This window comes from Cetorhinus maximus, chromosome 30 (assembly GCF_964194155.1).
Source record: "Cetorhinus maximus chromosome 30, sCetMax3.hap1.1, whole genome shotgun sequence".
NCBI classification, from domain to species: Eukaryota; Metazoa; Chordata; class Chondrichthyes; order Lamniformes; family Cetorhinidae; genus Cetorhinus; species Cetorhinus maximus.
In genome coordinates, this window is record NC_135908.1 from 4,818,492 (window position 1) to 4,844,398 (window position 25,907).

General features: G+C 44.2%; 1 protein-coding gene across 1 annotated transcript; it reads right to left on the reverse strand.

Moving 5' to 3' along the window:
* Positions 1-5,149: 5,149 nt before the first annotated feature.
* Positions 5,150-16,247, reverse strand: nrg4 (neuregulin 4). The gene is made up of 5 exons (XM_078532307.1): positions 16,061-16,247; positions 13,482-13,528; positions 8,664-8,754; positions 7,331-7,483; positions 5,150-5,801 (listed from the first exon to the last, which is right to left on the reverse strand). The coding sequence occupies exons 2-5, from the start codon at positions 13,507-13,509 to the stop codon at positions 5,666-5,668; spliced, it is 408 nt and encodes a 135-aa protein (XP_078388433.1). The 5' UTR covers positions 13,510-13,528; positions 16,061-16,247; the 3' UTR covers positions 5,150-5,665.
* Between the last annotated feature and the right edge of the window lie 9,660 nt (positions 16,248-25,907).

Sequence of the window (25,907 nt, forward strand, 5' to 3'; positions counted from 1 at the left end):
AAGGACTGTATCATAGAAACTTACAGCACAGGAGGAGACAATTCAGCCCCTTGTTCCTGTGCTAGCTTTTTGAAAGAGCCATGCTTAATTCCAAATCCCTGCTTTTGGCTGTAACTCTTAAGTTCCTCATCCTCAGGTACTTCACCATTGATAAATTTTGCAGAGAGTTGGCATCAGCTTCCACCACCTGACAACTCAGTGAAAAACAATTCTCATTTCTCTTCTCAATCGTCTGCCACTAATTTCAAATCTCTGACCTCTGGTTATTGATGGGGCATTAAAAATGCATTTTTGTTTCATTTTCTTGGGATACTTCTGATTATTAATTATGAAAATGGGGTTTTAAAAAAAGCTCTTTGACGAGGCTGGACTGTCGACATTGGGAGTTCGTGTGAAGAAGCCTCCAAGGTTATGTCCAACCAGAGATGGTAACCCGAGTTTGCTTCGTCATTCCTTATAATTTCTAATCTTAGACTGCAGCCCTTGTGTGTGAGGATGCTGCATGATGGGATAACTGCAGCTTTTGTAGCAGGTGTGACCTGTTTGTTGTTAGATCAGAGATCATTATCTGAATTGGAAGCACTTTTGTTACTATAATTAAAATTGCTAATTACACTCATTAACTTTCCTTTTATAATAGAGGAAGAGTTTAAAATAAATGCATGTAAATAGATCACATTATCACTGCCTTTTTCTCTGTTTAGAATTGCACGCCGATACCAACACTGGGTGACTATTGCCTAATAAGACTGTAAAATTAAGTTTATTTGTTGAATTTTCATATATCCTCCTAGTCATATGATTTGCAAGTGGGAAAAGGAACACAGCACCTTGAAGGTAAAGCCTAGGTTGTTACAAAATCCATGAGGTCCTTTCTCAGGGACTGAAGATTTGTAGTGGGATATAGGGTGTGTTTTTATTCAGTACGTTTTGCAACGTGGCTGATTTACCAGCGAAGTAATCCTGGATTTGTGAATCCTTAAAGTACCCATGCTTAGGGTTCCCCCAATGATTCAGCGAGCTTATTCGTTGAGCGTCTGAGTCATACAAACCAGCACGGTTTCTGTTTCCATCCCAGCGCTGACTTAGTTGGTTTAAGTTGAAAGTCCGCTATATCACAGAGGGCAGCCCGCATATGCCCGCATATTTTAAACCAGCTGAGGTCCTTTAGCAATCCAAATGGGGAAGACAAGACAGAGTTTAGTCTTCAGGTAAAGCAGGATATGCAGACCACAATATCCAGATATAATGTAGCCCCATTTTAAGATCTTATATTTTATTCTTATTTTTCTCATTATTGATAGTTAAAGAGTAACTCAGGAATTTGGGAACCTGTGAAGTTGAGATAGCTGGAGACTAGGAGACCATATGCAAATTTTTTTCCTTTACTTTTTCATGGGATTATGGGTGAGCATCGCTGGCAAGGCCAGCAATTGTTGCCCGTCCCTACTTGCCCTTGAGCTATGCCATTTCTGAGGGCAGTTAAGAGTCAAACACATTGCTGTGGGTCTGGAGTCACATGTAGGCCAGACCAAGTGAAGGAGGCAGATTTTCTTCCCTAAAGGGGCGTTAGTGAACCAGATGGGATTTTACCACAATCGATGATAGTTGTCATGCTCAACATTACTGAGACTGCAGGTAGCTTCATGTTTAGATTTATTGAATTTAAATTCCACCAGCTGCCATGGTGGGATTTGGACTCATGTCCCCAGAGCATTAGCCTGGACCTTTGGATCATTAGTCCAATGACATCACCACCACAACACCACCATCTCCCCTTTGTATGTAGGAGACACAAAGGAGATCCTACAGCACCACATCTGATGGGAAGGGTAATTATAGTGTGACAAGTTTACATAGCCAAGTGACAAGTTTACATAGGGTGAAAGGGAAAAGGTTTAGGGGGAACTTCTTCACTCAGAGAGTGGTGAGAGTGTGGAACGAGCTACCATCTGACGTAGTAAATGCGGGCTCACTCTTAAGTTTTAAGAATAAATTGGATAGATACATGGATGGGAGAGGTCTAGAGGGTTATGGACTAGGTGCAGGTCAATGGGACTAGCGGAATAATATTTCGGCACAGACTAGAAGGGCCGAATGGCCTGTTTTCTGTGCTGTAGTGTTCTATAGTTCTATAGCCAGTTTCCATTATAAATGGTTGACATGAATTTATAATGGCAAAAGTTGACTCAAAAAAACTCTGACAAAGGAACTAAGGTTTTGCAGAGAGGAAGCCTGCATGTACACAATAATGATATGTATGTGCAATGGATATAGAAGCCTATACAGTACTCTGAAATTTAGAAGTATGATAAGTGACCTCAGTGAAATATACAAGATTCAGAAGGGACTTGACAGGGTCGACACAGAGGTTGTTTCCCCTGGCTGGGGATCTAGAACTCAGGGGCTTGGTCTCAGGGGTAAGGTATCGATCATTTAGGACTGAGATGAAGAGAAACTACATCACTCAGAGAGTTGTGAACCTTTGAAATTCCCTACCCCAGAGGGTTGTGGATGTTCCATCTTTGAGCATATGTAAGGCCAGGATAGACAGATTTGTGATCTCTCAGGGAATTGAGGGATGTGGAGAGCTGGCAGAAAAATGAAGTTGAGGCAGATGGTCAGCCGTGATTATAATGAATGGCAGAGCAGGCTTGAGGGGCTGTATGGTCCACCCCCACTCCTATTTTTTATGTTATGAAGAAACTTAGATAAGATGCAAAACATAACTTTATCATGGGAAAAGAATGAGCATTGAATACAGTTTAAAAATACACAAAAACAACCAAGAGTGAGGAAGTTCACAGTGAATCTAATGGACCAGTGACTTGCCTAGTAACTCATTTGGTGCGTGGGAGACTCAACCATAATGACCAGAAAGATCCCAGGTTCAAGCTAGCACCGAATGAACTATAGTTAGAAAAATATTGGCCATTTCGTCATAAGCGCTGGGTCAAATTCCTGGATCTCCATACCCAACAAAACTGTGGGATTACTTTCTCCACACCGACTACAGCAGTTCAAGAAGGCTGATCAACACCAGCTGCTCAAGAAATATGAACATACAAATTCAGAGCAGGAGTAGGCCATTCGGCCCCTTGAGCCTGCTCCGCCATTCAATAAGATCGTGGTCTCCACATTCTGCCTACCTCTGATAGCTTTTGACTCCCTTGTTAGTCAAGAATCTATCCACCTCTGCCTTAAGATATTCATTGACCCTCCCTCCACTGCTCTCCAGGGAAGAAGGCTCCAAAGACTCGAGACCCTCAAGAGAAAAAAGTTCTTCTCATCGCTGTCTTAAGTGGTAGATGCCTTATTTTTATACTGTGTCCCTTAGCTCTAGTCTCTCCCGCAAGGGGAAACATCCTTTCAGCATTTATCCTGTCAAGTCTCCTCAGGATCTTATTTGTTTCAATAATTTGTTAAGTGGTCATGCAGCTGGCCTCAGCTCTGGATTCTGTGTCTGTCAGAAAATGGTACTGTCTCTTGAGGCACCACCAAGAGGTGTCGGGAGTGCTGACGTCGCTGGAGGCAGCAATGGCACATTGCTGAAGTTGCAACTGCTATTCACAGTGGCAAAGCAATTAGAAAAATTGTTCTCTCATAGTTCTCTAAGTAAGGGCTCAATTCTACAGCCAATGGATAGGTTGGGATTTAAGGTACCCATGCCTTTTAGAGATACTACAGTGCGTACAAACTTCAGCCGTGGACAAGGTTTTGCCGTCCAAGCAAAGGTGAACCAACCCCCAAAACCTAGGCAACTCAATCCCAATTGTTATTGCATTTTTGCTCTGTTGTTTGAATTTTGCAGGCCTGGAGCCTTGTAAAGAACTGTTTTCAGCAATGGCGTCCCACTGGTGGATACATTTTGAATCAGAAAGCTAAGATCTGTTGGTGACAGCAGCCTGGGATGTAAGCAGATTCATGGAAATTTTGGGTTAAACTTCATATATGGCCAGAGGTTTCAATGCAGCCTCAAAACATGGACATCACTGCCTTTTGCTCATCCATCTTTGAGACCACCTGCCTCTATTGTGACCGTTCTAGGTAGAAGTAGGAAAGTTATGCTAAGCCTTTATAAACCACTGGCTAGATCCCAACTACAGAATCGTCTCCCAATTCTGGGCGCCGCACTTTTAGAAGGATATTAAGGATTTAGCGAGGTTGCAGAAGAGATTTACCATGATTTACCTGGAGCCAGGTTTTGAGTTCGATATAGAGGTCAGAGAAGCTGGGATTGTTCTTCCTCGACGAGAAAAGTTAAAGTGGAAATTTAATATAACTGTTCAAAATCGCAAGGGATTTTGATAGTGTAAATAAGGAGAAGTTGTTTGCACTGATGGGAGGGTCATTAACCAAAAGGCACGGACTTAAGATAATTAGCAAAGAACCAGAATGGAAATGAGAGTTTTTCTTTAAGGGGCGAGTTATGGTATGGAATGTGCTGCCTGAAAGGGTGGAGGAAGGAGACTTGATAGTTACTTCCAAAGGAGAATTGAATAAATACTGGAAAAAAAATGCAGGGCTTTAGGAAAAGACTATGGACGTGGTTCTAATTGATTAGCTTTCTCAAAGAGCCAGCACAGATGTGATGGACTGAATGGCTTCTTTCTGTCCTGTAAGATTCTATGATTCTAGCAAGGTCTGTGCTGAGAATAGATTCTGGCCCTGTACTTCACAAAAAAGTGTAGAGGTTAACAAAGACCACCAGGCTGGATTATAATCTACAGAACTGGTTACCCAAAACAACCATGCACTGCTTAAATAACTGGGATAAGAATTCCTCTAGTTGCTGTGTGTAGTGAGATCGTACATGAAGATCTCTTCTGTATGGGAACATCAGCGAGCACAAGGGTGATGTGTGAATGGGACTTGAGACGAGTTAGGACATAGGCGGCAAAGTTTTGGGTGAGCTCAAGTTGATGGAGCCTGGAAGATACAAGGCCAGCCAAGGAGTGCAATCAAGTCTGCAGGTAACAAAGTCAAGGATGAGCATCTCAGAAGCACGTGAACTGAGGCAATGTTGGAGGTTCCTGAGGTGGAAGCAGACGATCTGAGTGCAAATACGTACTCACAGACGTCACTCAATTGCAATAACATCCCTTATATTTGTTGGAGAAATTCCAGGGAAAATAATAAGATATATACATCCATTTTCACTAAGTTAATTTCTCTTGTTGCAGAATATAAGTAGAATATACATAGCCCTTATAGTGCGACCACCACTTACAAGTTGGGCAATACTTAAATTGTTATACATCAGATTGTACTGCTGACAAGGGCTGGTCTGTTTTATGCCTTGCAGCCCAGTCCAGGAGTTGGTAAAGTACTGACGAAAAGTTCACTCCAGCTGTAAATGTTCTGAGTTTAAGAAGTTCCATCGCTGGTAAAACAAATGAGTTTCATTTGGCGTAACAGCTGAGGTGCTTCGAGGAACATAGAAGGAAGTCCAGAGACGGGTGGAATGTGGAGATCTCTGTTACTCACGGCCTGGGAGAGCTGGATTATAGGAATGAACAATGACCTTTTGCTGTCGCTGATGGATACTTGCACGTGTCTCAAATGTTCCGCTCATTCATTTCAAGTGAGATTCTTTCAGCACTACAGTTCAGAATCGTCACTCATTTCGATGTTTTTCACTTAAAATGAGCCCGCCTTGGTGCATTTAAACAGGTCTGCAATCCACATCCTGCTTTTTGAATCTGACTGATAATATCTCCCTGATGTTGGCGGCTCCACGTGTCGCTACTATGTGGTACAGGCTGCTATTCTGCTGATTGCTTCTCCTTTGTCTCCATTTCCTGAAAGTGCAAGAAACTGTGAATAATTCATGTGCCAAATACTCATTTTTAGCACTTGCTGCAAGCTGTGCAATTTTGCGAAGAGCAATTTGAATACCTTGCAGGGGGAGGGATTCACTTGAGCTAATGCTGTCCCTATTTTAACTCACACTAAGTCCCATCCACCCATCACCCCTGTGCTTGCTGACCCACACTGGCTCCTGCTCTGACAACATCTCAATTTCATAATTCTCATCTCTATTTTCAAATCCCTCTGTGGCCTCTACTCCTCTCTGTCTCTGAAATCTCCTCTAGTCCTACAATCCTCTAAGACCTCTGCATTCCTCCAATTCTGGCCTCTTGAGCAGCCATGATTTTAAGCGCTCCACAATTGACTTTCTTGCCTTCGGTTACCTGGGCCCAAAATTCTGAAACTCCCTCCCTAAACCTCTCCAGCTCTCTGCTTCTCTCCCTTTAAGCTGCTTCTCCGACCTTCCTCTTTGACCAAGCTTTTGGTTGCCTATCCTAATATCTGCCCAGTTAGCTCAGTGTCAAAATTCCTTTGATAACATTCCTGTGAAACATCTTGGGATGTTTCACTATATTGTAGGCACTATACAAATGCAACATGTTGTTTACACTACTTGTACCTCTGCGAGATGGCTATAGAGAATGGGGTGTGGCTTTTAAAGAGATGGCCGTGAGGAGAAAGTGAATGCAATCGTCTGGATGCTGGGAGTGGGCATGATAGAGATTGCCTGTGATGTCTTCTCCCCACCATGGTGAAACACCAGCTGACACTCGGTGATCACTGGTAGTCCTCTTGAGTCGCAGTCAGAAGGCTATGGGTTCAGTCCCCATTCCAAGGACTTGCACACAAAATCCAGGCTGACACGCCCGCTGAGGGAGTGCTGCATGGTCGGATGTGCCACCTTTCAGATGAGACATTAAATTGAGGTCCCATCTGCCCTCTCAGGTGGACGTAAAAGCTCCCTTTCGAAGAAGGGCAGGGGAGTTCTCCCCCGGTGTCCTGACTAATATTTATCCCTCATCCAGTACATAAGCAGATTATGTAGTCATTTATTTCATTACGGTTTGTGGGAGCTTGCTGTGCACAAATAATCCACTGCGTTTCCTATATTGCAACAACACTTACAGCTCAAAAAGTACTTCACTGGCTGTACACCGCTTTGGGGCATTCTGAGGCTGAGAAAAGGCACTGTTTAAATACAAGGTCTCCTTTTTCTGTCCACTTTAACGTACAAACAATGGCGATACAGAGAGGCACCAGAGAACCGATGGTCCCTTGGGACCAACCCCAGCAAATATTCTCACCCACAAAAGAGGTGAAGGGAATTGAAGATTTGGAGGGGAGGGCAGAGCTGCTCATTTGGACGCAAGGTTTAAAAATGTTAGTAGGACATTTCCCAGCAGAAAAAAGCCAAGACCGCCTTCCCCTATCCTTCTCCCCTCCTCCCCATCCAACCCAGCCTGGCTGGTGCTTTCCTGTTGCCACGCCAAATCAATTGCAGTTCCTCAGGTCCACTTACCTGCAGCAGAAGTGTGTTCCAATGATCACAGCTAAGGCAATAAGCAGAGTCATCACAATGGTAACAACCAGCGATGGACTTATGGTCCTATCTGGCTTTTGGCTCTCAAGCAGGAACTCTTCACATCGGCTTCCTTTGAAGCTGTCATTACACCTGGGGAAAATAGGAAGATTAGGTGTGGATAACTGTCACGGTTAGTGTGATCTATCTGTATCAACCAACACCGTTCAATCGCCTGTCTCTGTTGAATGAGTTTATCTCAATGCTGAAGGGATCTTCCTGGAACATAGGAACTGGGTCAACTATTCAGCCCCTCAATCCTATTCCACCCTTCAATTAGATCATGGCTGATCTGTTTCTTAACTCCATTTGCCCACCTTAATTTCCAAACCCTTAACACCCTTGCGTAACAAATCTCAGTTTTGACATTTTCAATTGACCCTTCCAGTCTCAGCGGCCTTCTGAGAAGCTTATGTGTGACAGGACAGAATTTGACTTAGATGTGACGACTTCCACAGTTGAATAACTCAATGCCAACCCCTGACACCGCCGCACCCCCCCCCCTCCAAAAAAATCTTTCTGCCATCCACAAAGTACAAGTCAGGAGTGCAATGGAATACTCTCCACTTGCCAGGACGAGTGCAGCTCCCACAACACATGAGCACCCCAACGCCATTCAGGACAAAGCAGCCCACTTAATTGACACCATGTCCACCACATGAAACATTGACACCCTCCACCACCGACGTACAGTGGCAGCACGGCGTACCATCTACAAGATGCACTGCAGCAGCACACCAAGGCTCCTTCAAAGCACATCGCAAACCGACATCCTTTACCACTTAGAAGGACAAGGGCAGCAAACACATGGAAGTTCCCCACCAAATCATATCCCATGCTGACTTAGAAATATATTGACGTCCCTTCACTGTAACTGGGTCAAAAATCCTGGAGCACCTGTCCCAACAGCACTCTGGGCGTACCTACACTCTTTGGACTAGTCTGCAGCAGTTCAGGAGGGTGGATCACCACCATTTTTCCTAAGGCAATTCGGGATGGGCAATAAATGCTGGCCTTGCCAGTGATGCCCATCATCTCTTGAACGAATTCAAGGAAGACCTGGGCCACTTGATTTCTGTCCCATACAACGGGGAGAAGGAATAGGCTCTCATTCCATTGGTGAGAGCTGGATTTGTATTTGGGTGTTAATTCCTAAAGAGGGGGACCTCCTGCTGCACCCTTGATCTCCATGGAGCACCGTATCAGCTGTATGTGGTAACTTGCTGGGGTCTTACTGTGATTCATTACACACCGAGGATTATAGTTGACTTACCAGCAGAAAGGATTGGACGTTGTTAAAATGTAGCAGGTGCCTCCATTAAGACAGTAGGAATTGTAGCTATTTGGGCAGAGCTCCCCATGTGCTAACAGAGTTACAAGAGAAGAGTCAAAAATGGCTATTAGTGTACAAAATCTTTTTAAGAACAAACTATAGAATGAGACAAATGTTTACCTGTTACACTGCTATTGGGTATTTGATATTCCACAAAGGCTGAAATAGTTTACCAAACAGACATTGCGGCTGTTAAAGTTGCTTTTATACATGGTGCGTGTTTAATTCAAATTCCAAGAAACTTGGCCAGCTCTTGGTGCTTACACTACTAAAGCTGGTTCCCTTTTCCAGCAGTGGGAATATAGACCCACAAAAAGTGTTTGAGTCATCAGAGATACGGACTCCAGATCTGAGCAGTGTAAACAATAGGGGCTGGGCAACAGCCTCCTGGAATGTAATCTAAACAACCTACAGCCTTTATTAACCACTGATTCAACCTCAGCTGGATTACGTGTTCAATTATGGAACGCACACAGTAGGAAGGATGCCAGTTCCTTGGGGAGGCTTCAGAAAAGGTTGACCAGAATGGCACTAGGGATGCCGGACTTCAGTTGTGTGGAGAGACTAGCAAAGTTGGGATTGTCCTCCATGGAGCAGAGAAGGATAAGGGGAGACCTAATTGAGATGTTCAAAATGATGAGGGGGTTTGATTGTAAGTAAGGAGAAGTTGTTTCCATTGGCAAGAGGGTCAGTAACTAGAGGACACAGATTTAAGTAATTGGCAAAGGAACTTGTGAGGAGATGAGGAAAGTTTTCTTTCACAGAGAGAATTGTCAGGCTAAAAATTGACACTGAGCTAAAGAAGGAAAAAGATGATCAAAAACTTGATCAAATGGGCTAAATTTCAAACAAGACCTTAAAGGTAGATTTGTATTTCCACGACTCCTTTCATAACTCCAGGATTTTCAAAGGGCTGTACAGCCAATTAAATACTTTCAAAGTGTAGTCATTGTTTGAATGTAAGGACTAATGTAACTCCAGGACAAAGCACCCTGCTTTTTTGGCACCCCATCTACCACAATTAAGTCACTCCCTCCAGCACCGACGCACAGTGGCAGCAGTGTGTGTACCATTTACAAGATGCACTGCAGAAACTCACCAAGGCTCCTTCGACAGCATTTTCCAAACCCACGACCTCTATCATCTAGATGAACAAGGGCATGGGAACACCACCACCTGCAAGTCCCTCTCCAAGCCATACACCACCTTGACTTGGAAATATATCGGCCGTTCCTTCACTGTCGCTGGGTCAAAATCCCGGAACTCCTTCCCTAACAGCACTGTGGGTGTACCTACACCACATGGACTGCAGCGGTTCAAGAAGGCAGCTCACCACCACCTTCTCAAGGACAATTCAGGATGGACAATAAATGCTGGCCCAGCCAGCGACGCCCACATCCCATAACCAAATGAAAAATAAACAGAAGACGGAGAGACAAAGAGCCCAGTCAGCTGAGGCACAGCTGCCGATGGTGGAGTGAAGGAAGGGTACGAGGGGCCAGAGTTGGAGAAGTGCAGATATCTTGGAAAGCTGTCGGGCTGGAAAAGATTACAGAGATGGGCGAGGCCACCAACGGATTTGAACATGAAGATGGGAATTTAAAATGATCGGCGTACGGAGATCAGAAACAACTGAAGGTCAGCGAGCATGGTGCTGAACGGGACAGTGCGAGTTAAAATACCGGCAGCAGAGTTTTGGATGAGTTTAAAACTATGGAGAGTGGGAGATGGGAGGCGGGCCAGGGGAGCATTGGAATAGTTAGGCATTTTATCAACCGTGCATGTTAACTATCCTATAATTAAACCTGACGCGTCTATCTCTTGATTCCTTCATGATATCCCAAAGGTAAATTGGGCCCAGTCCTTATGACCTGTTAACAAATAATGGATGGATATATTTACCTGGCATTTGAAACTATTTGCCAAACTGGTCTCGTTTGGTGGCAGAGTGTTAGATTGCCAAAGGGCCCAGTTGGGAAACAGTTAATATGATAGGGGTTCTTATCTTAAGATGATACAGAAACAAATGATAATATGTCAAATACTTGGAATGTCACATGTTGACAGTGACCAACCAGGTTCAGTCTAGTTGTCAAAGCAACTGACGTGTTTCGTTTCATATAAATATTACACCACCACCAGCAGCAACTCCCCAGAGAGTAGGGAGTCTCAGGAATGCGTTGCCAGCTAGTGCTGTGGGTCTGACTCTACCTTCACGTGGGAGCTGGACAGGTTCTTGACTGGGGTAGAGATTGCATCATATAGGGGTAAGTGGATTAGCAAATACTGCACGCATGGTCATATGAGCTGCTGAGGTAGTGGGAGAGGAATTCTCCAGGTTACGCAAGGATGGTTAGAAGGTCCCCCAGTGAGTGACCCTGCACAATCTCAGCGTTTTCCCTTGTGAGTAAATCGTCAGGTTCGCTTAGGATTGCTGACATAATGGGGAGTGGTCTAACTGGTATCCAACCCATGGTTCAGATGACAATGGCTGTGAAATATGAAACAAGTTCCATTGTCCAGCATTGACATTCCTCACCATGCGAAGCCATAATGTGTCAAAGCAGCAAGAGTGAGGGGGGGGGAGCATAAAGTGAACAAAAATCCACTTTTTAGTTCAAGAAGAAAAACTTGCATTTATATTGCACTGCTTCTCATCTTCCAAGGCAGCACCGCAAATTTATGCGCACATTCCTGACTTGGAAACATATCACCGTTCCTTCGCTGGCTCAGTGAATTCGCTGGGTCAAAATCCTGGTACTCCCTCCCTAACAGCACTGTGGGTGTACCTGCACCACATGGACTGCAGCGGTTCAAGAAGGCGGCTCACCGCCACCTTCTCAAGGGCAACTAGTGATTGGCAATAAATGCTGGCCTGGCCAGCGACGCCCACATCCCATGAATGAATATTAAAAAGAAACCGAAGGGCAGGATTTTCAGCCCGGCGTGTGTGGGTGAAATAGCGCGCAATGGTGTCGGGCGAGTGTCCCGACGTTATCGTGCACTTGCGCGATATTTCGGTCGGCGGGCACGTGCAGGAGTTGGCAGTGTGCCCACCTACAATTCAGAGGGCTGTCAATTAATTAAAGTGAAATTTTCCCTGCCCGCCCAACCTGACAGCTGGCGAATCAGCCAAGCGGCCTTTGCATTTTTTTTGCGAAACCTCATCCACGGACGGGATGAGGTTTCAAACAATGATTTAAAAAAAACAATAAAAATTTTTAAACCTCTTTTCTAACATGTCCCTGCTCATGAGACAGAGTCACATGAGGGGACACGTTTTCCTTATTTTTGAAACCTTTATTTTTAATGTTCAACATCTTTAGCTCCCTGAGGCAGCTCTGTGCCTTCGGGGAGTTCTCACTGAGCGCACGCCTGGGCAGGCGCTGACTTCCGCAGCTCGCGCTTCTCCTGCACCCCCCCAGGCTATCAGCACGCGTCGCAGGCTGGACGGCCATTAATTGGGCAGCCAGTGTGAAATCGCGATTGGGGCCCAATCACAGGAGGCGGACCATTGCGCAGCCACTCTTGAGCCCGCCTGCCCGACAAGGGGAAAATTCCTCCCCCAAGAACCACAAACAGCAAACAAGATTCACTATTGGTTAATCGGTTTTCGGTGCTGTTGTTCAAAGGAGGAGTGTAAAGCTCCCTAATCTTCTACAACAAGTGTCAAGGATCTGCTACATCCACTCTAGTAGTCAGACAATATAGTCTCGTCTGAAATACAGCACCTCTGGCAGTACAGGACTCCATCAGTACAGCAGAATCCTAGTAAGGGGTGTCCTTTTGACTCTGCATGTTACCAACCTGGCCAAGGTGACAGCATTTAAATCTTCACTTGTATTCTCTAGTTCATATGTATTAGTTCAACATATCTTACTGGTTCCTTTGGGGTGACGTTTACCATTTTGTTTCGAGTAATCAATAGATAAGCATGTTTGCATTTTGTTTAGAAGGGGAGAAGGAAAGGGTGTGATCACGGGTCATAACTTTAGGTGGTTAGGAGTCAAAAGAAGAAAGACTTGCATTTACATAGCAGCTTTCACAATCTGAGGATATCCCTCAGCGCTTTACGGTCAGTGAAGTAATTTTGAAGGATTGTTGCGATGTAGGAAATGTGGTAGCCAATTTGCACACAGCAAGCTCCCCCAAACAACATTGAAATATGACCAGATAGTCCGTTTCTGGAGCAATGTTGGTTGCGGGATAAATATTGGCCAGGAGAGAACCTCGCTGTTTTGGGTTTAACATCACATCCAAAAGACAGGATGGGACGTTAAAAATAAAGAATCCAAAGTGCCAGCCAGCGACGACGTCTCCAGTAGAGAAGTGACAGGGAGCACAGGTTTATTTCTCTCTGTGCACCTCTGTCACTCTGAGCACTGCTTGAGGACACGAGTGGAGCTGGGGTGGAAATGCTTGGGTTGCAATTCAAACCGCTGAGGAGGAATAAGCCACACCAACGCTTTGCTGTTTAGACTCTGGGCAGATGACTGGCCTCTTGGGCAAGGTGCCACAGGAGATTTCGCCCTGTGAATCCGTGACCACCAAGGAGTCAGCACCTTGGGGAGGACGGGGAGAGAATTGCTTAAAAAAAAAGTTGCTTGACTGTAAGTACTTATAAGCAACTACACCAGATAACATGGGTAAGGCTGTGGTTTCCAATGGAGTTTGGAATTTCTTTGTTTTCTTTGGCAGGGTAGGAGGGAGGGGCACCATGCACATTCTCGCCCAACTAATCCTGATTCCATTCCTTACCTGGCGTCACCATGTCACTGTGATCCATGTGATCCACGATAATCTTCCTACAAAACAGGAGAAGATCAGTTTGAACCGTTAACCTGGTCCCGCTCGGTATTGCTGGCATCCTGTCAAACCACAGCAGTGATAGCAGGTCCACATTGAAAAGGAAGCACCAGTTAATAATCAGGCTGACACTTAATTGAAAGCCTTTGTCAATGTGTATTTTACATCAATGGAATCTATTTAGGACACAACAACAACTTGCATTTAGATAGCACCTTTAAAGTAGTAAAACATCCCCAAAGTGCTTCACAGGAGGATTACCAAGCAAAATTTGACAGCAAGGAGGTGTTAGAACAGGTAGCCAAAAGCTTGGTGAAAGAGGTAGGTTTTGAGATGTCTTAAAGAAGTGGAGGTGGAGACGTTTAGGGAGGGATTCCAGGGTTTAGGGTCTAGGCTGCTGAAGGTACGGACGCCAGTGGTGGATCAATGAATGCGGGGATGTACAAGAGGCCAGAATTGCAGGAGTGCAGGGATCTGGAAGGGCTGGAGGAAATTACTGTCCAGAGATATGGAGAAGCGAGATGATGAGGAACACGTAGCAGGGAGGTGGTGGCATAGTGGTATTGTCACTGGACTAGTAATGCAGAGACCCCAGGAAACATGACAGCCAATTTGAACACAGCAAGGGTGCCACATACAGCAATGTGCTAATGACCAGGTGATCTGTTTTGTGTAATGTTAGATGTGGGATAAATATTAGCCAGGACTCCAGGGTGAACTAACTCTGCTTTGAAACACAGGGAGGGAAGACAGCCTCAAATTAATGTCTCATCTGAAAGACGACACCTCCAACAGTGAAGCACTCCCTCAACACTCCGCTGAGGTGTCAACCTAGGTTTCTGGGCTCATGTCTTTGGAGTGGGACTTGAACCCATGACTGTCTGACTCAGAGACAAGTGTGTTTACAGCTGAGTTACAGCTGACAACTAACTTAGGGCAAATTAAGAATTGAACCAGAGATCTACTGGTGTGGCTTAGTACAACACTGAGTGGAGCCTTTCCTCATTAGGAGCTCCATGTAACAGTCAATTGTTGTTTTGCAATTCAGCTGTAGCTCAGTGATTACACTACTGACTCAGAGGATTGTAGGCTTGAATCCCACTCCTGGACTTGAGCACAAATACCTCGGTTGACACTTCAGTGCAGTACTGAGGAAATACTGCACTGTCAGAGGCGCCACCTTTCAGATGAGATGTCAAACCGAGGTCCCGTCTTCTGTCTCGGGTGGGCATAAAAGATCCCATGATGCTAGAGCAGGGGAGTTATCCCCGGTGCCCTGCCCAATATTTATCCCTCAATCAACATCGCAAAAACAGTTTATTACTTGTACTAACGAGTTATACATTGACATGTCTTAATGAAAGGCCCATTTTTAAAAACTATTCATTCACAGGATGTGGGCTTCGCTGGCTGGGCCAGCATTTGTTGCCCATCCCTAGTTGCCCTTGAGAAGGTGGTGGTGAGCTGCCCTCTTGAACCGCTGCAGTCCATGTGGTGTAGGTACATCCACAGAGCTGTTAGGAAGGGTGTTCCAGGATTTTGACCCAGCGACAGTGAAGGAACGGCGATATATTTCCAAGTCAGGATGGTGAGTGACTTGGAGGGGAACTTCCATGTGGTGGTTTTCCCATGTGTCTGCTGCCCTTGTCCTTCTAGGTGGTAGCGGCCATGGGTTTGGAAGGTGCTGTCTAAGGAGCCTTGGTGAGTTCCTGCAGTGCACCTTGTAGATGGTACACACACTGCTGTTACTGTGCGTCAGTGGTGGAGGGAATGAATGTTTGTGGTTGTGGTGCCAGTCAAGTGGGCTGCTTTGTCCTGGACGGTGTTAAGCTTCTTGAGTGGTGTGGGAGCTTCACTCATCCAGGCAAGTGGGGAGTATTCCATCACACTCCTGACTTGTCCCTTGGACAGGCTTTGCGGAGTCAGGAAGTGAGTTACATGTCACAGAATTCCTAGCCTCTGACCTGCTCTTGTAGCCACAGTATTTATGTGGCTAGTCCAGTTCAGTTTCAGGTCAATGGTAACCCCCAGGATGTTGATAGTGGGAGATTCAGTGATGGTAATGCCATTGAATGACAAGGGGCGATGGTTGGATTCTCTCTTGTTGGGGATGGTCATTGCCTGACACTTGTGTGGCACAAATGTTACTTGCCACTTGTCAGCCCAAGCCTGGATATTGTCATTACACACTGATGTAAAGGTGATTTCCAAAGCATCATTGCCTGTTGGTGGGAGTTTGCTGTGTGCAAATTGGCTGCCACATTTTCTACATTACACTCAAAATTGTCTGTAAAGTGCTTTGGAACATCCTGTGAAAGGCACTACGTAAATGCAAGTCCTTTTTTTTTGCTTTTTTACATGTTTTCCTACTGTCAGAAGTAGAGCAGGCCCCTGACAAGCACCAGCTATCACATGGAGATGAATTCACCCATTTCACAGCGACAGAAATCGACACACAGACACCTTTGTGTAAGTTGCACTTTTGTAACATGGCCAAACCTAAAATACAATAACAAATTTTCTGTACTTACTTTTAATGCAGTCCGCAGTCAGTGATTGCTCCTCTGCGCATTCATTGCCATCGGCCCCAATATATATTCGGTCCTTGATTGTATCATTGCTGTATGGGAGTGTGCTGTGTGTGAAACCTATGTTCAGTTTTCCTCCAGGCAATTATAATCAAAGAATGCACCAGTCTTGGTGGAGTGTCAAAAAGAGCTGAACACAAAATAACACATGGACTCCTTCGTCACATCATGATCCAACAAACTCTGAAAAACAACTGACTTTCACTGACTTTGCCAGATCGCAAAGTCTCAGCTTGTTCTGGGAGGGCTTATACCTTTCTCCACTACTTCCTTGTTCCTGCATTCTTTAGATTGGCTGATGGCCAGTGAGATGAGATTGCTGAAATTTCTTTCCCTTTCCTACCCATTTATTTGAGGGATGGGCAGAGAGGGCTGGTTTTAAAATTTTGCAAAATTTTAAAAACAATCACAAAAGAAAAGGCAGCGTGGGATATGCAGAGAACCCTCTCTCAAGAAAGACTTTTACCCAGGGCGATGGTGGTTATTTTGAAATCACCTCTACATCAACATACTTCCATTAGACATGCCAATGTATAACTAGTTATTACATGTAACAACAGCTTGCATTCAGCATGTTTGTACAAAAACCACAGATAAACAAACTTATTTAATCCCTGCAAAGTTAGAATGTGAGGTTTTTTATAAACAGCAGGTAAAGATTATTAGGCCTGAAATATGCATCCCTTCCATATACCTTCTCACTGTGTCCCCCAATCCTCCCTTCTGACTCCAGAGATGTTCCTAATTTTTTTTGATCCCACTGTCAATCTCCAATTCAATAGCCTTCCCTGGTAAATTATTCCACAAGTGCAGGCACGAGTGGCAAAATGCTGGAGGTTCACCCACATGTTGCTATGTCCATGCACAATAAAGCACACCACACCCCATGCATAATACTCCACACACAATACGCCAGCCCCCACTCACACAATACTCCACACCCTCCACACAATACCTCACACCACAACACCCCCCACACAAAATAGCCCACACACAATAACCCCCACCCTACGCACACAATACCCCACTCCCCACACACACAATACTTCACACATCCCACACAATACCCCACACCCAACACACACAATACCCCCCACACAATACCCCACTCCCCCCACACACACAGTACTTCACACCCCCCACACAATACCCAATACAAAATACCTCACCCCCCACACACAATAACCCCCACCTCATGCGCACAATACCCCGCTCCCCCGACACAAAATACTCCACATACCCCACACCATATCCCAAACCCAACATGTACAATACCTCACAAGCAATAACCCCACACACAATACCCAATACCCAACATCCCACACACAATACCACACCCCACCCACAAAGCCACAGTCACTCACTCAATGCTCCACCCCATATGCCTTTATTCATGGTTTGTTAAAGCCATTTTGATTATCTGCTCATTTACCTCATTGCTGTTTGTGGGACCTCACTGTGTACAGATTGACTACCACGTTTCCCACATTGTGACAGTGACTGCAAAACTAACCCATTGGGGACGCCTTGAGTTCGTGAAAGGTGTTTCATAAATACCAAGTCCTTTGTTTTCTGAAAAGGCTCACTTACCTCTTCAACCAAGCTCCTGCTTACCTGCCCAAGTATCTTCTTGTTTCTACTACATTAAAGGTGTTAACTGAATGCAAGCTGTTGTTGTGTTTAGAATCTTTAACCCAGGGCCGTCAGCTGGTATTCTCCCCTCTGTATTTTGGCAAATCATTAAAAAGCATTTTAATTCAGATTTGGGTGAGCCAGTGTCCCTGAGGCAGCGCCGGATAGTTTTGATGCTAAATCTGGTTTCCATTGTCTCTCTGCCATCGGTTTACCAAAGTTAGGTTCACCTGAACAAACAAGGAGCCAGATGCCCAGAACGGGAATGAAAAGGCCAATGTGCATATGGATAGTGATTCGGCATCGGATTGGATAACGCCATTCGTTGTGGAGTTTGGTGGCAGGAGTTGGTCTCTGTAGGTGTACTGAGTCCCACTGTTTAATGCAGAGGCCCTGAGTGCAAACACAAAGGACGCCTGCCAACCCTTGTGTTCTTCCTGCTCCCACCATTATTGATAGAACAGCCAAACTTAGCCAATGCGATATTTTTGTGGGTCATGATGCAATTGGTTTCTTGGACATCCAGCTGTTGTATGAACGTATGAACCTATGAATTAGGAGCAGGAGTAGACCACGTGGTCCTTCAAGCCTGCTCCGCCATTCAATAAGATCATGGCTAATCTGATTTTAACTTCAACCCCACATTCCTGCCTACCCCTGATAACCTTTCACCCTCTTGCTTATTCAGAATCTATCTACATCTGCTTTAAAAACATTCGGAGATTCTGCTTCCACTGCTCTTTGAGGGAGAGAGTTCCAAATACTCACCACTCTCTGAGAGAACAAAATCTCCTCACCTCTGTCTTAAATGAGCGATCCTTTATTTTTAAACAGTGACCCCTAGTTCTAGATTCTCCCACAAAAGGAAACATCCTCTCCGCATGCACCCTGTCCAGTCACTTCAGGATCTTATATTTTCAATCAAGTCACCTCTTACTCTTCTAAACTCCAGCGAATACAAGCCTAACCTGTCCAATCTTTCTTCATATGACAGCCCCTCCAAATCTAGATATTAATCTAGTAAACCTTCTCTGAACTGCTACCAATACAGTTACATCTTTCCTTAAAGAAAGAGACCAATACTGTACACAGTACTCCAGCACATGTGTCAATTGCACTCCTCTAATGTAAAATTCCCATCATGTTCCATTTGAAGATAACCAGAAAAAGACAAGGGAAAAGGATTTGCATTTACATAGCACCTTCGGATGTCCTTAAGCACTTCACAGCCAATTGTTTGCTCTTGAATTGCAGGGAACAGATAAGATCCTGAGGGGCCTTGACATGGTGGATGTGAAGAGGATGTTTCCTCTTGTGGGAGAATCTAGGACTAGGGGTCACTGTTTAAAAATAAGGGGCTGCCTGTTTGAACAGAGATGGGAATTTTTTTCTCTCAGAGGGTGGTGAGTCTTTTGAACTCTGTTTCTCAAGAGACAGTGGAAGCAGAGCCTTTGAATATTTTTAAGGCAGAGCTCGATAGGTTCTTGATTAGCAAGAAGGTGAAAGGATATCGGGGATAAGAGGGAATATGGAGTTGAGGTTACAATCAGATCAGCCATGATCTTATTGAATGGCGGATCAGGCTCGAGGGGCTGAGTGGCCTACTCCTGCTCCTAATTCACATGTTCGTATGAACCCAGCAGCCAATTTGCACACAGCAAACTTCCACAAACAGCAAAGTGAAAATGATCGGATCATCTGTTTTAATGATCTTGGTTGAGGGGTAAATATCAGCTAGGACATGTTGCAAGCCTGACTGATAACCTTAAATTGGTCAGCAGTGTAATTCTTAATATATTTGGATTGTTTGGAAAATGGTGTCCAATTGCAGAATCACATCTAACATTAGATATCATGTTCTGAGTTTTGCATATGCTTTGCGCATTTCCATTACGTGGATGATACGTTTGATTTATTTGAATTTGCAGCTACGTGTAAGAATTTCCTTACATACCCTCCATCATGTGCTCAAATTCGCCTTTGAAATGGAACAATCTGACGAGCTCCCTTTCCTCGATGCACCAGCTGAGAAATCCACTAATGGGTTCTCTACTACTACCATTATCTTCACTGGTCAATATATGCGCTAGGATTTCTACAGCTCCATACACTATAAAATTGGCCTTATCAGCAACCTTGTAAATAGGGCCCAAGCCACTTGCTCACCATGCAAGGTTGTTACTAAAATAGGGCACATCAAATCTATCCTGTAGGATAATGGCTACCCCTATCTGATCATTGCTCACTGTTACGGGCAGACTTACGAATGAGCCTAAGGATGCCACTTTCAATCCTGAAAAGTGTCCAGTCTACCTCAGATTACCCTGGGTGTGTGAAAAAATTTGAGGAACAAGTGAAGCTAGCCATTTCACACTGCTATTATGCAGTAGCAACACAAGTGGTATTTTCCACTAACAGGATGCTGCCATCAAGTCAAAAAGACATCCTGCCTACCATACAGATGAATAATGTGGTATATGAATTTCATTGCTGGTGTGACGCCAGATATGAAGGTCATACATCCCAATGACTGGCGGATCATATCAAAACAGCATGTCCCTCCAGCTGTTCGCAATAGACAGAGCACTGACCGTACTCAAACAGCCCTTGCTTGCAAAACTCAGAACATAATGTCTAAATGTTAGGTGTAATTTCATGATTGGACAGCACTTGCCTAACAATCCCAAGTGTGATAAGAATTACACTAACAACCAATTTTAGATTATCAGTCGGGCTCTCAATGTAGCTCATTTACACGTGCTAGAAGCTACATATATTCATACGCAGGGACCTGTCCTCTGTGGGGAGAAGACACATGTGCAGGTATTGCACCTTTTTTGAATTAAACAAAAGCTTGGGGAACAATAGTTCCTTGCTGTATCCTCCATGACAATGCCTCGACTAATCAGAGTCAACTTGCCAACCAATCAGCACCCTTTTCTCATGTACTATAAATTGTTGCTCCCTTTGAAATTCAGCATTCTTGTGCCTGTCCTGATGAGTGCAAGCTGAAAAGCTTCAACAACATGTTTCCTTTTTTAGCAATATCATAGTCATTTATGAAATAGATGGAGGCCATTCAGTCCAGCAAGTCTATGCTGGCATATATATCTATTTTTATACCTATATAAATATATATAATATATACAGCATACCCTTCTATTCCTTTCTCCCTTATGTTTATCTAGCTTCCTGTTAAATGCATCTACGCTATTCACTTCAACCACTCCATGTGGTAGCAAGTTATGCATCCTAACCACACTCTGGGCAAAGACACTTCTCTTAAATGGAATCCTCAATCGTAATATCCTACTCATGGTGAGATTAGTTAATTCAGTACAGACCTGTTCCCAAGTCTAGGCTTGTGTGATTCAGTACTACACTGGGCATTGCATTCAATCACTGTGCCAAGAAAGGAACTTGAGTCTTTTTCTCCCCCTCCCCGCTCCTTGAAATTTCAGACGGGCTGTTTATCCTAATGCAGTATTGTAATAAGCTGGGCTCATTGCATCACCATTTGACACACTCACCTATAATCCGATAAACTGATGTTTAGAATCTGCCAGCGATCATCTGTTGACATGAGCTTTGCAGACATTATGTTATGCTTCAGTGAAACATGGAGCAGGATAGATGTATAAATGATTTGGATCATAGCTTGCATTGAATTACCTGATTTTGAGCCTGTGCTTAGAGAGCACAGCTGCTGATGAATCCTTTTAGCAGAATGCATTCCCCTCTCCTCCCCCAGCTACCAAAATAAGGAGAAACTATTTGGAGATGAGGAAATTTCTTTTACCCAACAATCTGGAACGCGCTGTCTGAAAGGGCAGTGGAAGCAAATTCGATCATAATCATCAAAAAGGGAGTGGATAGATACTTGTAAAGGAAAAATGGACTGAGTATCGGGAGAGAGCAAGAGAAGTGGGACTAATTGGATAATTCTCACAGGCATGATGGGCCGAATAGTCTCCTTTCATGCTGTAAGATCCTATGAGTATTGTGTTATGGTTCGCAGAACCAATGTGTAACCAGAGATGAATCTTAAAGCTTCTTTCGATTCTAATGCTTGTGCATTGCATTTTTAAAGTGTTGCGTTTCAAACTGATATCATGGAACTCCAAGAGGTCCACCAGGGAATGCTATGGGATTTCCAAGTGCCCCAGTTTCCTGTTTCTCAGAGATGGGTTGTAACCCAAACTCAAAACCAGCCCCGCTGGACAGGACCCGTCGTTCGTATGCCTGACGCCAGACTCCCGAAAGCAACTGCTCTGCTCGGAACTCGGTCGCGGTGGGAGACGTCCAGGAGGTCAGCGGAATTCTTTTGGGATGTCCTTAAAGTATTCCTGAAGAGGTCAAACATCCCCGCTGACTCATGAGAAACTTGGCTTGTGACCCACCAAAATGGAGAAGGCTCATTTGGGAAGGCACCGGACACATCGAGAGACTTCGTCGCAAATATACAGAGCTGAAGTCAAGGTGTTGCAGGGAGGGCACCAGCCTCTAAACCCAACCCTTCCGGCACCACCAGCCCCACATGTGGCAGAGTCTGCAGATCACATGTTGGACTTATCAGCCATTTCAGGACCCATTGAACTGGAGTGGAAGCAAGTCATTCTTGATCCTGAGGGACTGCCTAAGGAGTACTGCAAGCAAAGTGTCTCAGGAATTCTCCGTTCTGAATTTGTTGTGGACCCAATTAAGCCAATTGCCCCATCAGTTCCAAATCCAAAATAATGGGTGGAAATGCACGAAATGATGTAAATCACAGCTCACTCGTGTACGTTGGGCACAAGTGTACATCTCTCTTCGCCTGTCTACAATGAGGTGAGCAATCTGAAGTGAACTAGCATCACATTCGCTGCTCCCAATGCGGTTTCCTCTACATTGGAGAGACCAAACACAGACTGGGTGACCGCTTTGCGGAACACCTTCGGTCTGTCCGCAAGCATGACCCAGACCTCCCTGTCGCTTGCCATTTCAACACTCCACCCTGCTCTCTTGCCCACATGTCCGTCCTTGGCCTGCTGCATTGTTCCAGTGAAGCTCAACGCAAACTAGGGGAACAGCACCTCATCTTCCGACTAGACACTTTACAGCCTTCCAGACTGAATATTGAGTTCAACAATTTTAGATCATGAACTCTCTCCTCCATGCCCATCCACTTTCCGATCTCCCTTTTTTCCAATAATTTATATAAATTTTTCTTTTCCCACCTATTTCCATTATTTTTAAATGTATTTCCATCCATTGTTTTATCTCTACCTTTTAGCCTATTTCGATCCCTTCCCCCCACCCCACCCCCACTAGGGCTATCTGTACCTCACTCGTCCTGCTTTCTACCCTTAATGTCACCTATTATCACATTCCTTAGATAATATCACCACCTTCAACACCTCTTTGTCCTTTTGTCTATGACATCTTTTGGTTATCTCCACCTATCACTGGCCCTCTATCCAGCTCTACCTGTCCCACCCCCCTTAAGCCAACTTATATTTCATCTCTTTTCTATTTTTCCTTAGTTCTGTTGAAGCATCGTACGGACTCGAGACGTTAACTGTGTTCCTCTCCGCAGATGCTGTCAGACCTGCTGAGTTTTTCCAGGCATTTTTGTTTTTGTTTTGAATTTCCAGCATCCGCAGTTTTTTGCTTTTATCTTAGTATCTCAGTGTGGTCTGTTGCAGCAAGACACAGAGCCAGGACTGTGCCACCAAATACAGTTAAATGGGAACATTGCAGTCCAATCTTCATCCCAAAGCTTTGAACTGTGAGTTAAAACTACTTCCTTATGTATGTCACAATTGGGACAATGTGCCACTTGACTAACGCTTATCCTTTTGCTGCAGTACAGCACACTAGCAAGCACATGGGATTCCTTCTACACTCTCCTCTGCTCTGCATAAGCCAACAAATACCATCAAGGTGGACAGTCCCATTCAGGCTACATTTAACCACCAAATTTACTTGCAAGTAAGATAATTACAGAGAAACAGAAATACACCATTAATTTATGATTGAAAAAAGCAAAACTTGCATTTATAGAGCACCTTTCACAATGTCGCAAAGCACTTTACAGCCAATGAAATATTTTTGGAGTGTAGTCAATGTTGCAATGTAGGAAACACAGCAGACAATTTGTGCACAGCAAGCTCCTAGAAGCAGCACTGTGGTAATGAACAGTTAATCTGTTTTATTGTGATTCTTATTGAGGGATAAATACTGACCAGGACACAGTGGACAGCTCCCTGACCTTCTTCAAAGTAGTGCCCTGGGATCTTTTCTACCCACCTGAGAGAGCTTGGTTTGACCTCCCCTCTGCAAACCTGCAGCTCTGACAGTGCAGCACTCCCTCAGTACTACACTGGAGTGTCAGCCTAGATATTTGTGCTCATATATCTGGAGTGGGCCTCAACCACACAGTATGCTGACTGAGAGGGAAGAGTGCTACCCATTGACTTAAAGCTGACATGGATTGTACAAGTACTTGGAAAACAGTCTGATGGGATCAGTTCATAAGAGGTTAAGATATATTTCTCAGATGCATTCCTTTCACACTATTTAAAAACAGCAACACTTTTTTAGGTAAATCTTTTGTACAAATCTCAATATCATGTTTTTGCAAGTGACATGATTCTATCAGTCCATGGAGCCAGATACCTGAAACTGAACTTGAACACTAAGTTAAGAATGACTAACTATAGAAATATTTTTATATGCCAGTAGAAACCACTTATGTCACAGATATTAATCTTAAAATGTTAATAAAGCACTTCCTGTCTATATATCCTAAATAGGTCAATCACTAAAGATAAGGAATTAGGTAATTCCCTCAGTCTGAAGACTCAACATTTCAAACAAAATAAGCATTTCAGTCAATTAACGAACTTAACCTAATTAGCCTCTGATCACAGACACTGCCACTAAAAAGCTGAGTAATCTCTCACTGGAACTGTGATAACTCTGGACAGTTTTATGTATCAGCTACTTCTTGCTCAGGGAAACAAAGAACATTTTCTTCCTGAAGTATCTGAAGCCAAATTTCAATGACCTCTGTTTGTTAAAGTCAGGGAGAGAGAAGGAAAGTGAGAGGGAATCGGTGCAGGCTGGAAACTCTGCTTCTGTTACATAGAATTGCATCTGATATGCTAAACAGGCCATTCGGTCCATCCAGCCCATGCTTGTATTTATGCTCCACTCGAGCCTCCTCCCATCTTTCCTCATCTAAATCTAGCATCGTAACCCTTTATTCCCTTCTCCCACTTGCTTGTCTAGCTTCCCCTTAAGTGTATCTATACTATTTGTTTCAACTGCTCCCTGTGGTAGTGAGTTCCACATTCTCACCACGCTTTGGGTAAAGAAGTTTCTTCTGAATTCCCTGTTGGATTTCTTGGTGACTATCTTATATTGATGGCCTCTAGGTATAGTAGTATAAGGGTCTGGCATAAAAAGAGTTAATGTGGGACTAGGTACAGTATCCCCCACACTGTGATGTAAAGGAACACATGACCCGAGTCTAGAGGGCAGTCTTGTACCGGACAGAGAGGTGTGTAGAGGCAAGCATGGAGACAGCTCCAAGCTTAGCCCTTATATTGTATATATGTATATAGTTACTAGTATTTAATAAACACTTATTGTTGAACTATACAAGACTCAGAACCTCTTCATGGGACCTATCAAACTATACACAATATCTTACAACAGCTGTGCTCTTCCCCATGAGAGAAAACATTCTCTCTGTATCCACTCTATCATAACGTTTCAAAAATTTAAAGACTTCTATCAGATCACCTCTCAGCCTTCTTTTTCCAAGAGAGGAGAGACCAGCCTGTCAAAACTTTCCTGATACACCATTGTTACAATGGTGACCACTGGTAAGTGACTGTTTTATTCTTTTTCCCTTCAAAGATAACTGTATCAAAAAAATGCACAGGCATACAATATTTATTGTGTGATTTATGCATCTTTCCAGCAGAGCCTTCTGGAACTAATTTTAGATTTATCCCCAGACATATCCTTCAAAAGAGTTATAGCCTCAATAAAACAGTGCCTCCACATAAAGTACTTTTTGTGATAACTTACGTTCAACAACCACGAATTTTCCTTGCTCTGCACACCACCTTTATGGTCAGATGTTCCACTCTTGCCTGGTGTAACTCAA

Coding starts and splice junctions, on each gene's coding strand:
- nrg4 (XM_078532307.1), bottom strand. CDS start 13,509: ATGGATCACAGTGACATGGTGACGCCAG. Junction 8,755..13,481: donor CAGTGACATGGTGACGCCAG/GTAAGGAATGGA, acceptor TAACTCTGTTAG/CACATGGGGAGCTCTGCCCA. Junction 5,802..7,330: donor GGAACACACTTCTGCTGCAG/GTAAGTGGACCT, acceptor TTGCACTTTCAG/GAAATGGAGACAAAGGAGAA.